A 16,925-nucleotide genomic window follows, 5' to 3' on the forward strand; every position below is an offset into this window, starting at 1 on the left:
ACTGTACAAAGTTGCACAAGTGCTTTGTTTAAAGTATCAGGTTAAACAACAGCTGAACAGTATTTGAGGAGGTGCAGTGACTTTTTTGGTAACATTCATCTATAAAGTAATCTAGAAGTAATTACTGAAACTATCAGTTTGAGTAAATTAGCACTAGTTATAATATGTTGTTAATATGCTTTATGAAAGTAGCCACAGTGGTTGCCTCTGGCTGTTAATGTGTAACTTGTCTCAGTTCACATTCCTGAAGGCTCTCCTTCATGATGGGTATTGTGGAACATGATGTTTACAAAGACTGGATGGGTGAATGAATATTGAGGTAAAGAGCAAAAGGCATTTGCATAGTTTGTTGTCATCATAACAAGCTGTTTTTCAGCAAGTTGCTTTTCCGTGCCAGTCCCTTTATTTGCACCCACTATGCATTTCCATAAAAGCTTCTACGGATTCTTTTGGCTAACATTACTATATTTGTCAATTAAAATAAGACGTATCAAGTATCGGATGACCTCACGTGCAGTACACACTAAGCACACTGAGAAAAAGTTAAAAAATTAGAGAGGAAAAGAGGGAGAATGTAGGGGGTTACAGTATTAGTTAATGAGTGTTTTGTCCTGAATGAAGCTAGAAATATAGCAAACACTCAGAAGTGTGCCTATACTGTAACCATCAGTAAAAATTACTATAGTTACGGGCTGAAATGAAAAATGTTGGTCATACAGTGCAGTCATCTTAAGAGTCCCAATCTTTCAGTAATGTAATTGTATAGATAAAAAAAAAATCTACTCGCAAAGTGGCGGCAGGAGAACACACGTATAAGAAAAGTTTTTAGGTATGCAAGCTTTCAGAGCCAGTTGCTCCTTCTTTTGGCAGAAGCATTGAAGGGGAAGGAAGAGGGATGGAAATGGAAATGAGTGTTCGGCGTCATGGCCGGGAGGCCCCTTACAGGGTAGGTCCGGCTGCCTCGATGCAGGTCTTATTACATTCGACGCCACATGGGGTGACCTGCACGCTGAATGGGGATGAAATGATGATGAAGACAACACAACGCCCAGTGCCTGAGCGAAGAGAATCCCCGACCCAGCCAGGAATTGAACCCGGGCCTGTAGGATGGCAATCCGTCATGCTGACCACTCAGCTATCGGGGCGGACAGGAAGAGGGATGAAGGAAAAGGACTGGAGAGGTTTAGGGAAAGGGGTAGAGTTTGGAAAAGCCACCCAGAACCCCCCGGGTCAGGGAAGACTTATCGGATAGGATGAGAAGGAAAGAAAGAAGATATTTTCCATTGTTATACTAGCCCATCTTTCAGTAATTTATACTATATGAATATTGTCATTGAAAGGCATCTGTTGGTGTGACTTGAGTGAAATAATTTTTATATGGTTGATGTGACTGGAGCAGGAGGGCTGTTTGTTGCCTTCACACTTAAGTTGTGCCAGTCACTGTTGAGCATTGGCTTTTGAACAAGGTTGCATCATCATGTCTTGTTGTTTATTAAAATGTGGATAACTGTTGAAGAGCATGTATTCATGGCTAAAACTTATTTCATGATGACATCTCATGACATGTGTCAGCAAAAGTTTACAGAAACATTTGAAAAAGAGCAACCCGTGAAAAATGTTGTTCAGAACTTTGGAAATGGATTTGGTGTTAGACAAGAAACATGCCAGACAGAGCTCTGTATGCAGTTCATTCAGGATATAAAAGCAGTGGTGACAACTTCTCCCCATAAATCTTTGCAGAGATCAAGCCAGGAAAAGAACATTTCACTTGGTTCAGTCTACATTGCAGTGAGAGGAATACTGAAATGATACCTGTACTGCATGCAGGTTTTCCATGAGCTCAATAATGCTGACTATGTCAGAAGGGTTCACTATTGTCAGTGGTTCAAAACCCTATTAGTGGCAACATTGGTATTTTAGAGCAAGTGTTTTTTCACAGGTGAAGTTTGTTTTCATTTTGGTAATTGTGTTAATAGCCAGAACTACTGGACCTGCAGTACTGGCAACCCACACACTTTCACTGTCTCCTGTACACACACAAAAAATTGGCATATGGGGTATGGCTTCAATCTGCATCCACACCTACCTCTATACTCTGCAAACCGCTGTGAGGTGCGTGACAGGGGCTATGTCCCACTGTACAATTTGTTAAGGTGCCTTCTCATTCCATTCACCTATGGAGTGTGGGAAGAATAATTGTTTGAATGCCTCTATGCATGCAGTAATTATTCTAATCTTAGCCACATGATCCCTATGTGAGTGATATATAGGGGATTGTAGTATATTCCTAGATTCATAATTTAAAATCGGTTCTTGAAATTTTGCTAATGGACTTTCTCGGGATAGTTTATGTCTATCTTCGATAGTCTTCCAATTCAATTCCTTCAGCATCTCTGCAACACTTTCCCACAGATCAAACAAACCTGTGACCATTCATGCTGCCCTTCTGTGTATACATTCAATATCCCCCGTTAGTGCTATTTGGTACAGGCCCCACGCACTTGAGCAATATTCTAGAACTGGTTGCACAAGTGATTTGTAGACTAATTGCATTTCTCCAGTATTCTACTAATAAGCTGAAGTACACCACCTGTTTTACCCATGATTGAGCATTCCATTTCACATTCCTACCAAGTGTTACACCCAAATATTTGTATGAGTTGGCTGATTCAGACTTATATTATTATCATAGGACACTACATTTTTTCATTTTGTGAAGTGCACAATTTTGCATTTTTGAACATGTAAAGCAAGTTGTCAGTCTTTGAATCACTTTGAAATCTTTTCAAGATCTAACTGAATATGTATGCAGCTTCTTTCAGATAGTACTTCATTAAAGATAACCGAATCATGTGCAAAAAGACTGAAGTTACCATTATACTATTGTCTGCAAGGCCATTACTATGCAACATGAACAGCAAGGGTCCCAACACATGTCCCGGGGCACACCTGAAGTTACTTCTACATCTGACGATGACTCTCCACCCAAGATAACATGCTGCATCTTCCCTACTACAAAGTTCTCAGTCCAGTCACAAATTTCACTTGATATCATGTACAATCGTACATTTGACAATAAGTGTTGGTGTGGTACAGATTCAAATGCTTTCCAGAAATCAGGAAATACTGTGTCTATGTGACTGTCGTGATCCTAAGTTTTCCGTGTCATGTGAGAATAGTGCAAGTTGGGTTTCAAATGATCAATTTTTTTGTAATCCATGCTGGTTGGCATTGAGGAGGTCATTCTCTTCAAGATATCTCATTATGTTTGAGCTCAGAATATGTTCTAAGAATCTACAACAAATCTGCGTCAAGAATATTGGATGGTAGTTTCGTGGATCACAAGTAATTTATAAGCAGTCTCCTTTGCAGACTGCAGTTTCCCGGTATTCTACCAATAATCTGAAGTATACCACCTGCTTCACCCATGACTGAGCCTTCCATTTCATATCCCTACAAAGTATAACACCCAGGTATTTGTATGAATTGGTGGATTCCAACAGTGACTCATTGATATTATTATCAGAGGATACTAAGTTTTTTCATTATGTTAAGTTTTTACCTTTCTTGTAGATGGATGTGACCTGTGCTTCTTTCCAAGAACTTTGCGTGATTTTTTGTTTGAGGGCTGTATGGTAGATTGCAGTCAGAAGAGGGGCCAACTCAGCTGCAAGTTCAGTTAGAATCTGACAGGGATTCCATTGGGCCCTGGAGCTTTGATTAGTTTCAGCAATTTCAGTTATTTCTCAACACCACTGACATTAATACTTATTTCATTCATCTTTTCAGTGGTATGAGGATTAAATTGGGGCAATTCTCCTGGGTATTCCTTTGTAAAGGAACATTTGAAAACAGAGTTAAGCATTTTAGCTTTTGTGTTCCTGTCCTCAGTTTGAGTTTCTGTCTCATTCACTAGGAACTGCATACTAATTGTGGAGCCATGAATAGTCTTTACACACAACCAGAATTTCTTTGGATTTTGTGAAATATCATTTGACAGTATTCTACTACAGTAGTCACTGGAGGCATCACACATTGCTCTCTTGACAGCCAAACACATTTCATTGAGCTTCTCTCAGTCTATAGCCCTATCGTTAGTTTTACACCTGTTATGCAGTAATCTCTGTTTCCTTATAAGTTTACAGTGATTGTACACAATGGAGGATCTCTCCCATTATGAATTGTTCTACTGGGTACATGCCAGTCCAATGCGTGGTCACTTATTCATTTAAACTTAAGCCGTAGTTCCTCTACATGCTCCTGTCCTGTGTTGGAAGTTTCACGTTCCTCATTGAGGTATGACATTACCAATTTTTTTATCGCGTGTACTGAACATGTATATCTTGCTGCTTGCTTTAGTTGTCCTTTGTACTTTGATAATCATTGTTGTCATAACCACATCATGGTCACTGATACCAGTTTTGATGTGGACATCCTCAAATGTGTCAGGTGTACTTGTTGCCATTAGATCCAATATATTTCCACCATGAGTGCAGCTCCTATCTGTTCTAGGTAGTTGTCAGAGAAGGCATTTAGTAATGTTTCACAGGATGTCTTACTATGCCCACCACTAACAAAACTGTAATTTTCCCATTTAACTGTTTGATGATTAAAGTCTGCATGGATAATTACAGTATGATTTGGGAACTTACCTACAAATGAACTGAGGTTTTTTGGATACATCAGGAGTTGACTCTGGTAGGCGATAGACAGATCGAATTATCATTTTATGCCCCTCCCTGATACTGAGTCTTGCCAAAACAGTATTACATGCAGCCAGAATTTCTATATTGGAGGGTTTGAGTTTCTTGTCTGCTGCAACAAATACACCACTTCTATTTCACCTTTGCCTACCCTCTCAATATACACTTAAAATTTGCCCCAAAATTTCACTGCTATCAGTTTCAGATTTTAACCAGCTTTCTGAATGTAGTATTGTGTGAGCTTCACTGCTTTTCATGACCACTTCAAACTGTGACACTTTGTTGCAAATGCTTCAGCAGGTTACCATTAGAATTTTAATACTTTCACCTGTGGGAGGCCTTGTTTTTGACCTTGCACTCATGCTTTTGGGTTTCCTACAACTATCATTATCTGGATTGGATGGAGAATTGCCTAATCTATAAAACCCTCGTGTGCACCCCATGCACAGTCAGCTACCTGAGTAGCAGCCTCTAATGTGTAGTGCGCACCTGACCCATTAGAGGTACCCTGTAGCTCTGAACCCTGTGGTGCAAGTCCAGGAATTCACAGCCTAGCTTGTCAAAGAACCTTCCAAGTCTCTGGTTCAGTCCCTCCACTTGACTCAGAACCAAAGGGCCATGATCAGTTCTGGGGACAATGCTGCAAATTGCGAGATTCATTGAAACTCCATGTGTAAGGCTGGCCTTCTCAACCTTCTCCGCCAGTTGCCGGAATGACCCAAGAATGACCTTGGAGACCAGGTGACAAGCATCATTTTTTCCAATGTGCACCACAGTCTGCTGTTGGTTGCACCCTCTTCCCCCAGTGGCTGCTGGAATAGCTTCAACATGTCGAGTGAGGCCCTCAGGCATACACACTGAGTGTGGCTGGTGTCCTTTCCTGTCCCTGGATGCCACTTCCCTAAGGAGTATCATCATTCGCCATAAGTTTGAATTGGCAGTGACTGATAGACCCCTATCATTTTGTGTTTGCCTCCTCTTGACACCAAATAAAACATGTTTCCCCAAAACTGGGGAATTGTGTCCCACTGGCTCAGTTTGTTTCAGTGAAAGACAACACCTCACTCAATGCAATAAGTAATAGGATCTTTGTTTTTTGAAACAACTGTGGATGCTGTCATCTACCAAGACATTATCCAACAGTTCATAGCCTTACTGCAAGAGGATGAGTGTGGCTGCTGGTTGCTACAAAACAGCCATACAGCTCACTCTACTTTTCTTTGAGAAAGAATCATTTTGACAGGATTGTGGCCACCACAACCCCCTGATATTAATAGTCCAGACTTTGTTCTGTGGGGCTACTTAAAATATATTGTTTACAGAGGCAATCCACTTACCATGCAGGAATTGAAGACAAAGACTACAAAATTCATCAATGAAATAGATAGTGTAAAGCTAACAAGAGTAGCAGGAACAAGGTCAGACGTGTCAAGGGTGTAGAAATGGATGGAGAACATTTCCAACACCTACTGTAATTTATAGCAACTTATGGTGTAAGTTTGCTAATAAAATCATACTTACAGTATAAATTAAATTACAGTGTCTCTTTTATGTTGAACACACTGTATTTTATATTATTTATGTGTAATTTGTATTTTAGTTGGAAGCAGAGTGTAAATAAGTTGAAAGACAGCCCACAGGCAATGTACTGTATAGGTGTAGGTTTTACTCAGTCTTCACATTTACTTACGCTATCCTCACTAAGCTGGGGTATGGTATAAGAAATTAGCTATCTGTGCTACAAATTCCCATGTACAGCCATTCACAATACGACTGTTTCAATAAAGTTACAAAATTGTCGACGTTGCACAGAAGTTTAAGACCATCACAGTCCATTATGAAGCCATCCATGTAAGTCTTATACAACACCATAACGTGTGTACATTGGTCACATTGCTTGTGTGAGTGGTTGAGTGCAAGATACCGTTTGTCTATGACTGCCTGGCACTCAGCCACCTATACAAGCAATGTTGCCAGTGTACACGCATTATGGTGTTATGTGGGAATTAAGTGGATGGCTTGATAATGGACTAAACAGGTCCAAAACTGGTCACCATTTAAATAAAAACAAACTTCTGTGCAACAGTTATTTTCAAATGGACTATTTTTCTTTTTCCTGGGCTCAGGACTATGGATGAGTCCACATACTTGTTGCCAAACGGTGTCTGTCCCCAAAAATTGCACCTAACTTGTAATTTTTTTCCCATCAAAATCTTATGGCCACCCTCCAAAAATTTTCTGATACCATGCTAACTCCTGCCCTGATGACCTGCAAGTTCTGAGGCACTCGGCAGCCTACTGCATGCAGTGGTTGCCTTCGGCCATTGAAATCTGCAGCAAATTCTGATTCCAGTGCTTAAACAAAATTGAAATATCTCATGGTCCATAGGTCAGATCACAGTGCAGTTTGCACCAGTCAGTCTCATTCTCATTGAAAGCCCACACATGTACATTGTTACATTCCATCCTTCTTTCTTATCTTAGTCACCTATTTTGATTGCAAAATGTAATAAATCTGTAATGAGTGAGCACAGTGATATAGCATATTACTTCCATAACTCAAACTGCCCTTCAGTTTGGTTTTCATAAAGCAATCTCCAAGGAGAAACAATACAAGTTCTCACAAATACAAATCTAGTAGATCTAAAGAAGACAAATTTTCATTTTGGTATATTTTGTGACCTTGCCAAACCTTGTGATTGTGTAACTCATAAAATTATATTTTTCAGACTAAATTATTATGTAATCATTTAGTTGTTGAAGCTCTAGCAGGTCAGTGGGAAAATCAGTCTGTGTATTATGCAAACTATGGGCAGTCTGTTATGGAAAAACAATAATATGGGAAGGATAAAGAAAAATCTTGTAAATGTGTTGCAGGGGTGGGGTTGTGATGAGCAATAATTGTTAAGAAAAAAAATTGACATGCTGCACCATTTCCAAGTTATTTAGCATTGAAGTTAGCCAGTGAGCTCATCGCTCACACAAATTCTAGAAGCCTACTCGAGATGATGATGTCAGACATGTTCTTCATTCAGTTTCCTCAAACCAAACAAGAGAGCAATATAAACATTAAACAACTGACTGTAGGAGTGAAACCAAGTCAGTGGCTCAGGAATCTCGTGCACTACTATCTGTACTATGATAACAGTGGCAGGCTTCTATCTGTTAGTCATTTGATCATCTTCAGAATCGGTGGTTGTTGGAAGTGTGTTTGTTCAGCTGCGAATGTACACAGATGAGATAACCATGGGAGCTAGCACTTCAATGAATATGCCAATGTGCACGTGGCACACTGTGCTGCATGTCAAAATGCACTGGAGGCCCACAAAGTTTACAGTGATAGATTTCCGAACCACATTATTCCATGTGTGAATAAGTTTATAGTAGTTGATAGACAATTAAAGGAGACCGGAAGTTTTGTTGTGAACAGAGTTCACACTGGACGACAACAGCATGTAGACTGTTCAGTGTGAAGAAAACATTTTTAATATGATTGTTTTAATCCTGCTACCAGCTGTCACCATAAATTTCACTCACTGTAGTACTGGGCATCCTATATGACCAAAACCTATTTCTGTACCGCCAACAGAAAGAACAATATTTGGTACTTAAATCAGTGCATCAGAATTCCAAATTTCAAAATGAGGGTGTTGTGGACAGATGAAGCATGTTTCACAAGAGAAGGGAAATCAGTGCATAAAAATTCCTAATTTCAAAATGAGGGTGTTGTGGACAGATGAAGTATGTTTCACAAGAGAAGGGCCATTCAGCTCTCTATACAGCCACATGTGGAACATTGAAATTATACATAGCATGTGTGCAAAGTCATATCACCATAAGCTGGCGTGAACATTTGGGCAGGTATTGTAGACAACTATTTGTTGGGGCCTATTCTACTACCACCCCATTTAAATGAATGGACATATTTAGCATTCCATGTAAATGACTTTCTGTTGTATATAGATGATGTCCTTCTGGTAGTCCATCGAGTAAACCGAACAAGGTGGCGCAATGGTTAGCACACTGGACTCGCATTCGGGAGGATGATGGTTCAATCCCGCATCCGGCCATTCTGATTTAGCTTTACCATGATTTCTCTAAATCGCTCCAGGCAAATTCCGGGATGGTTCCTTTGAAAAGGCGCGGTCAACTTCCTTCCCCATCCTTCCCTAATCCGATGAGAGTGACGACCTTGCTGTTTGGTCTCTTCCCCCACACAACCCAACCAATCCATCGGGTAATGTCACACCAAAATGATAGCGCATCACCGCACTTTGCTCTTGTCAGAACATTTAGATGATTCATATCCATAGAGTTAGATTCGCCAAAGTGATCTAGTTCCCTGGCCAGCTCATTTGCCAGATGTTAGACCTTTAGATTGTTATCTGTGGGGGCATGTGAAGAACATTTTCAATGCCACTCCAATAGACACCATAAAAGAGCTTCTTGGGAGGATAATTTTAGTCTTTGATGAAAACAGGGAAACCTTTGACTTCAGAAAACTTGCAGGCTCCATGACATAGGATTGCAACATGTTTGTTCATGCTGGAGGAGGTCACTTTGAGCAGCTGCTGCGAATAATTATTATTATTGTTCATTCTTGATTATTTTGTTGTTAAATGAATGACTTGAGTAATCATTGTATTTGTTGCTTGCACTTACGGGTAGTGACTAACAAGTAGAGGTTCCCAGTGGTGGGATTCCTGGTTTGAAACCACTGGAATTTCACATGATACGCTAGTGCCTTAAACACAGTACTGCATAAACTGGTGGTGTAGTTTAGTTGTAAAAGGATCTTGTTAACATGCAGAAGGTTGTAAGTTCAAATCTCATCAGATACTTTGACATTTATTATTTTCAAGTTCTTATTTAAATTACTTTGATAATCGTGTTTATTTACTTACATGTCTTAAATGTATTTTTTTTATTTCTGTGCCATTGTCACACCATTTTAATTGTTGTATGAACTTTCTCATTTGCTTTCATTGTTACTTCCTATCATTCTTTTTTTCATCTGCTGTTTTTTTATTCCTCATTTTGCTTAAATTTTGGTTTTCTACACAATCCCGTCTTTCATTCACATCTTAACTTGTGTTATTTCTTTCCATAGTGCAACAAGAATTTATGTTTCGAATGTTTGTATGATGATTACCATCTACATAGGTTTACCATATGTTGGAATGAATAAAGGGACATTTTCAATTTTTTATGGTGGAAAAAGAAGACACTTCACGTATTTTAAATTTATTACATAAGAAACAAAAAATACAAATAATTACAGGTACATACATTACACACACCCTGCATAACTTCAGAGCATTTTTAATAAATGAAAAGCACTAGTTTGCTTTTGTTCTGCAGTATTGCTTTTATTGTGTTAACCGGTTTTCGGCTTACAAGGCCATCTTCAGACATTTACTGAGTATTGTCACAAAAGAGTTACAATGTTTGTAAAAACGTTGGAAGAGAAGTTGCACATCTACGCTGAAGCAGAAACATACAGTAAGAAACGTCTTTGACAGTGTGCTGGTAATGCAGTGTAAAAAGTAAAAAAGTTTTGAACAGTAAATAAATAAAAATAAAAACTGAGTAGCAGGAAAAAACTTTAACACAAAGTAGGAACAGCATGTCTACATAACAGCTTCTGTTAACAAACAAAACTAAGAAAATAAAATAAAATTAGTACATGACAAGCCTACTTCAGGAGGCATAAAACATGGAGAGTGATACAGTTAAAAGAAGAAAGAATTATCAGTGTAACTGCAGAATATATAACGAACTTGAGCAATATCAATAAGATAAACAGAAATGCATAAATGCAGGAAAATGGAGGAGTGTGAGGGAACATACTGTAATTGCAATCTTTGAGAGTGTGGTGGTACTGCATTTTAAAACGTAAAAGAGGCTGAACAATACACAAATACAAAAGGAGCAAACAGGAAAAACATTAACATTTTACTGAAAACTGTGATGTTGTAAGATTTTGCATTAAATAAATGAACCCAGTAAAATAAAAACAATATTTGATGAGACAACTACAAGAGGTATCAAAACATGGAAAGTAATACAAGTCTCAGTTAGAAGAAAGCCTTAACAATTGAAACTACAGTTTATATGGATGACATAGACAATTTCAGTCAATGTTAATGAACACAGGAAAATGAGAATATGAAGGAGCAGACAGTGTGGGAAGTAATGAAAAACAGAGATGATTATGTGAAGTTTAGAAGAGGGTAAGTGTTGAGCTGTGTCTGATCATTTAGGATTAGATCAGGACTGTGAGCTAGATGTTTGTTAATTTCCAGGGCTTCCAGCAAGTTGAGTTTTTGGTCTTTATTTGCCAAGTGAAGGACATGAGACTGTGGTTGGTAGTGGTGACCCTCACTCAATACATGCTCAGCAAATGTGGAGTCAGAATTCTGCAACCTCCAGCTGTGTTCATGTTCAGGCAGCCTAGTTGATATACCTCTGCCTGACTGACCAATGTAAAACTTGTCACAATCAGAACAGGTAATTTTGTATACCCCACTGTTGGCTTATAATGGATCTTACCTTTGCTGTTGAAAATACACTGCACTGTCATGTTCTTAAAATAGTGGAAAAGCCTATACTTGCATGCTTTTAATTCTTTGGCTACAATTTGCGATACCTCTCCTAGATATGGTAATGTACACCATTTGTTGCAGACAGTGGATGGGGAAGCAGATGGGGCATAGAGGTGGGGTATAATTTTCCATTTTTGTTTCCTATGCAAGATGTAATCAATAAGGATTGGACTGTAGCCATTTGCTGTGGCAATAAATTTTATTGTATCTAACTCTGCTTCAAAATCATTTGTGGATATGGGAACAGTTATGAGACAGAGTACCACTGAGTGAAAAGCTGCTTGTTTGTGAGCTATGGGGTGTTGTGAGCAAGACGGTATTACAGTATTTTTCTATAAATTTTGATATAGTGCATCTGTGTACTGGTTTCAATCATGAGCTCTAAGAAGTTTATGTATTTGTTGCCAATCTTCATTGTGAACTGTATAATTTTATGTTGACCGTTCAGGTTTTTCAAAAATGTGTTAAGGAGTCTTGTAGTGCCAGTCCACATACAGAGGACATAATCTACATATCTAAACCAGTATTTGATATTTGCACTCAAAGTTTTTTTTCTTTTCCCCCCCCCCCCCCCCAGAAAATGTTGTTCAAAATGGTACATAAATATTTCAGCCAACAGCGGACTAAGAGGGGAACCCATAGCTAAACCATCTAATTGTTTATAAATAGTCCCTTGGAACTGGAAATAGTTCTGTGCCAAGCCTGTCTGAGTGGCCAGTTTCAAATCATTCAATTCCACAGCATTATCATGATTGTACATCAGCTCTGTTGGAATATCAATGCATTCCACTACTGGAATGTTGGAAAACAAACAGCAGACATCAAAGGATACTAATTTATCACTGTGTGAGACACATATCCTTTTATCTTATTTCTAAGGTCCACAGAGTTTGAAATACCATGTTCTGGGCTCTGGTTTGAATTTAGTCTTGCTCTTAATGAAGGCATCCAGTTTACTAGCTAGTTTGTAAGATGGAGCAGTAGGTAATGATACAACTGGCTGAATAGGAAAATCTTCTTTATGCAGTTTTCATTGGAGCAAATCTTTTTTAAAGTTTCTTTTGTTGACACAAATATTTAAAGAATGCTTTGCAGTTCAAGTGTCTAAAATTAAATTTCAACATTGAAATCGATTTTACAGATTTAGTATCACTGTTTCTCTGCTTTGCCCAGTGTGCCTGCATTAAGCACAACCTCTCATCACAAACGTTATGGGTTGCCACTGCAAAGAACTGTGCAGCTTTAATTAATTCCCTAAATTGTTCTTCACTACTGAATGATTCAATGTGTTGCGTCTTTTCTTCTGGGTTGGTTCAGATTTTCCATAACATATGGCTATGAATTATTATAAGTTTTAAAATTGATCAAAACAGTTTTCATCATGATGGGCAAGGAATGTACACATCAAGCCATATTGAAGCTCTAAAGATTAAAACGTCAATTGTAAGCTGTATGAATTAATATTTTTGGTTCTACTAGCATAAGAAATTGATATGTAAACAAATAACAAGAAATGTAATTCCGTAACTGAAGTAAAAGATTTATAAATTGTTCACAATACAAGCTGAAAACAAAAATCAAAAGGTCTTGATTCCCAAAAATAAAATATTTGGGACATTAGCAGGTATCGTAAAAATGTATGTGGATGCTACATTAAACATAAAAAATGCAGACATGTCTGCTAAAATGTGGATGTGTTGTAACCTGACATCCACATCTTGTAATGAAAAAAAAGCTTTTGACACATCTGCACAGTTAGTATAAAAATATAGATATTTTTGTAACTGATAGATTGCCAATTTCACATGTTGTGATATTATGGTGGACAAATAAAAATAATCCAAATCACTTGCATGAAGATTCCAGTAGGGAAAACAATGATAGGAAGAACAAATCAAGACAAATGCAATGTTACTAAGATGATTAATGTGACGTTTCAAAGAAGAAGAGATATGAAACATTACCTTTAAAGCAATTAATAGCATTCAAATAACTACACCTACATCTACACTGTGCAAACAACTGTGAAGTGCATGACAGAGGGGATGTCCCATTGTACCAGTTATTAGGATTTCTTCTGATCCAATGATCAAAGTCATTTCGATAATAAATTACAAATAAAAATTTCAAATTACCTGATTATACTTGAACCTAACAACTTTCTGCATGTTACAAATATTTTTTAACCACTATGATATACCATTACTCTAGGCAGAACTATTATTTTTAAGGCGCTAGAGTATCATGAAGAATTCTATAACTTTTTTTTTTAGATTGCCAATAGATGAGGGCCCATGCTGTGAATTCAATCCTCGCTTCCATCCAGTGATTTCCCATGGTTCTCCTATTCCTCCCTCTGCCTTTGCCTCTGCCTCTCTCTGTCTCTCTCTCTCTCTCTCTCTCTCTCTCTCTCTCTCTCTCTCCTTTCCTCCCCTTGCGTCTAACCAAATGAAGAACATGTTTGACAATACCGCCTATGGAAGGCTATTTGAATGTATACTTGTGGTAATCTGAAAGGCTAACTTCATGGAGAAATAACTCAGAAACAGTGCAATGTATCGAATTTATTTTCTTGACTATTATTTCTCACCACAGCCTCTCCTGAAACACCCTTACAAGATTTTCAGGCTGTTTCTGTCTGTCCAGTATAGAGGTGGCATTGATTCGCAGACAGGCAGAATGAAAAAGACTGCTAGAATATTAAAGCTTTCAGACAAAGTCCTTCTGGAAACTCACACACACACACACACACACACACACACACACACACACACACACACACACACACTGCCTACTGCCTCAGGGCACTAGACTAGTGACCATGTTTGTGTGATTTGTGCTTGTGTGAATGTTTGTTCTACTGCAGAAGAAGGACTTTGTCTGAAAGCTTTAATATTTCAGAAGTCTTTTTCATTATGCCTATCTGTGACTCAACACTTCCCCTATTTTGTGAGTATATCCTATCTATATTATTATTTTGCAAACAACTGTTGTTTGTAAATGCTCAAAAGTGTTTCAGCACCTTTGTGCCATCTTAAGAGGGTTCTTTTGTTCAGTTCTGTAAAACACAAAACAGGTTTTTGAGTATTCAACCTATTTTACTTTGTCTGTTGTGGTTATTATCTTATTTTCTACATTTTTTGATTCTACAAGTGTCTCCTTTACATTGTTATATACTGGTAGTGTGTGATCTGAAACTAAATGATGTTGCTGTAAGTTTGGTTGGCGAGTTTACAAAATATTCTACCTATAAAAATTGTGTTAAACATAATGTTGCTCCACCACATTCTGTTAAGCCATCAGTAATGCTTTGGTTTATTATTAAAAGTTTTTCAACTTTCATGTAGGTTGTCAATATTTTTAGATGAGCAACTAATTTTCTGGTATTAAATCTCTTAAAATTTCGTCTTAAAATGCTTGTTTGGGATTCATTTCCACCACTGAAATATTTTGTCTGCCTAACAGATGACTGCTGAGAATGCCAGCAGGAAGCTGTTGAATTTGAAATAACAGGCTTCTACATAGTAACCACGAAATCACTGAATTCAGTAACATTGCAAGGAATAAGAATGGAATTCATTTGTTATAATGTTCCATAGATCCCACTATAGGGAAAATTGTATGTGGAAAAGGGCTAGAAGTTCTAGAAACTATGGTATTTTTCCTGTGATTGTTTAGTCTTTGCCATGGTATTCATCACTTTTGTGAGTATAGACCAGTTCGAAAGTTATTTGAAAACAGTATTACATATCACATACTGTCTGGTAACAAATAGGTAAAAGTGAAACGAGAATTTTAAGATAGTAAAATTACATTGTATAAAGTATTTAGGTATGTACTCACAACAAACATATAAAAGGTTTTGTTGTGTTATTCTGGTTACCGCATATTAAAACTGTAACTAAAAGAAACTAATAGTAAGAGAAGAGCTCCTCTGTTCTTCAGTTCCTCAGTGAGTAGAATTCCTTCATACACAAGGTGGCAACAACGTACAGTTATAATAAGATGATATCTAAAATATCAGATATTAAATTTATATCTACAAACAAAGATGATGTGACTTACCAAAAGAAAGCGCTGGCAGGCCTCAACCTCCGCTAATTTCAAGTTGCCACCGCTCATACAGCACCTGTCTTTCAACAACATCTTTGCCTCTGTACTTCTGCCTCGACTGACATCTCTGCCGAAACTCTTTGCCTTTACAAATGTCTGCTTGTGTCTGTGTATGTGCGGTTGGATATGGGTGTGTGTGCGAGTGTATACCTGTCCTTTTTTCCCCCTAAGGTAAGTCTTTCCGCTCCTGGGATTGGAATAACTCCTTGCCCTCTCCCTTAAAACCCACATCCTTTCGTCTTTCCCTCTCCTTCCCTCTTTCCTGATGAAGCAACCATTGGTTGCGAAAGCTTGAATTTTGTGTGTATGTTTGTGTTTGTTTGTGTGTCTGTCGACCTGCCAGCGCTTTCGTTTGGTAAGTCACATCATCTTTGTTTTTGGATATATTTTTCCCACATGGAATGTTTTCCCTCTATTATATCCAGACATTAAATTTATGTATATAGTAAAGAGCTTATTAATTTATGGACATTAAACAGTAGTGTATGCTTGTAGACATTAAAATTACCCTTGATATAAATTGTATGCAGTGTTATTTCTAACTTCCCTGTAAATTCATTGTCACTGATATCAATTTATCAATACATGTACTAATAATAGACTCATTTCAAACACTTCTAAACTTTTATTTGTCTGAATAGTGGTAAATTTCCTGTTACGATTGTTTCTTTGCACCTGTTTTTGTAAGGTCAAAAACCATCAACCAAGCACTGGTCTTGAAGAACAGAAAAGCATACCTTTCATGTGCTACAGGCTTACTGGCGAGCAACACACCCGCCAGCAATTCCACCACCATCACAGCAGCCACCAGTAGTGCCTGTCGGCTTACCCAGGCAGAGCCAGAATCAGGTTCCTGGTCAACAGAATCCCCAGCAGGCGCAAGCGCAGCAGTTGTCTCCTGGGGCAGTGCCTTCCACTTCTGACCACAACGTAACCACACCTCCTGGTAAGTACCACAGCATTCCAAAGTCATAAGTTACTTTTCAACAGCAGAGAATTAAGTCTAATTTACTTTTTTTGATAACCATCATGCTGTGTCTCGTACAACATCAAACAGAGACAACTTCCAACAGAAATCTTACCACCTACTTTGCAGTGGTAGATGTTTTTCTTTTTGTAATTAGTGTAATTTTTTTAATATCCATAGCTTGGTTGTGCCTAAGAATTCACCCTATTCTCATTAGGTATCACACTTAACATCTAAAAGGAGTGACCTGCTGCAGAATAAAAGAGTAATGTTGTATGGAATACTTACTGATTTGGGAGACTATCTCTGCAATAAATAACTCGTCTTGTATACCCATAATGCAGTTTATGCAGCCATGTTAATGATTTCTGTTAAGGAAAAAAAATCTCCCAGCAATACATCCATATGACAGGAAATAAATGTTTAATAGGTATCACTCCCTATGCTCAATAATGTTTATTCTGCCAGTATTAAAATGGAAGTAGTTTTCTTTGAACCTGGGTCCACAGTTGCTAAGAATTTTTGAGTGATTCCAAG

At 38.0% G+C, this 16,925-nt stretch overlaps 1 protein-coding gene across 13 annotated transcripts in view; it reads left to right on the plus strand.

Annotated features, from left to right (window-relative positions):
• LOC124797888 (voltage-dependent L-type calcium channel subunit beta-1) overlaps positions 1 to 16,925 on the plus strand; it is a 739,772-nt gene that overhangs the window by 664,826 nt on the left and 58,021 nt on the right. For all 13 annotated transcript variants that reach the window (XR_007016895.1, XR_007016898.1, XR_007016894.1 and 10 more), the window contains exon 8: positions 16,175 to 16,367. Coding sequence is in view for 8 of the 13 variants with exons in the window: in XM_047260987.1 (XP_047116943.1) it covers positions 16,175 to 16,367 (193 nt within the window). In the remaining 5 variants the exon portion in view is untranslated. The remainder of the gene's footprint in view (positions 1 to 16,174; positions 16,368 to 16,925) is intronic.

The sequence above is a fragment of the Schistocerca piceifrons genome, chromosome 5 (genome assembly GCF_021461385.2).
Source record: "Schistocerca piceifrons isolate TAMUIC-IGC-003096 chromosome 5, iqSchPice1.1, whole genome shotgun sequence".
NCBI classification, from domain to species: domain Eukaryota; kingdom Metazoa; phylum Arthropoda; class Insecta; order Orthoptera; family Acrididae; genus Schistocerca; species Schistocerca piceifrons.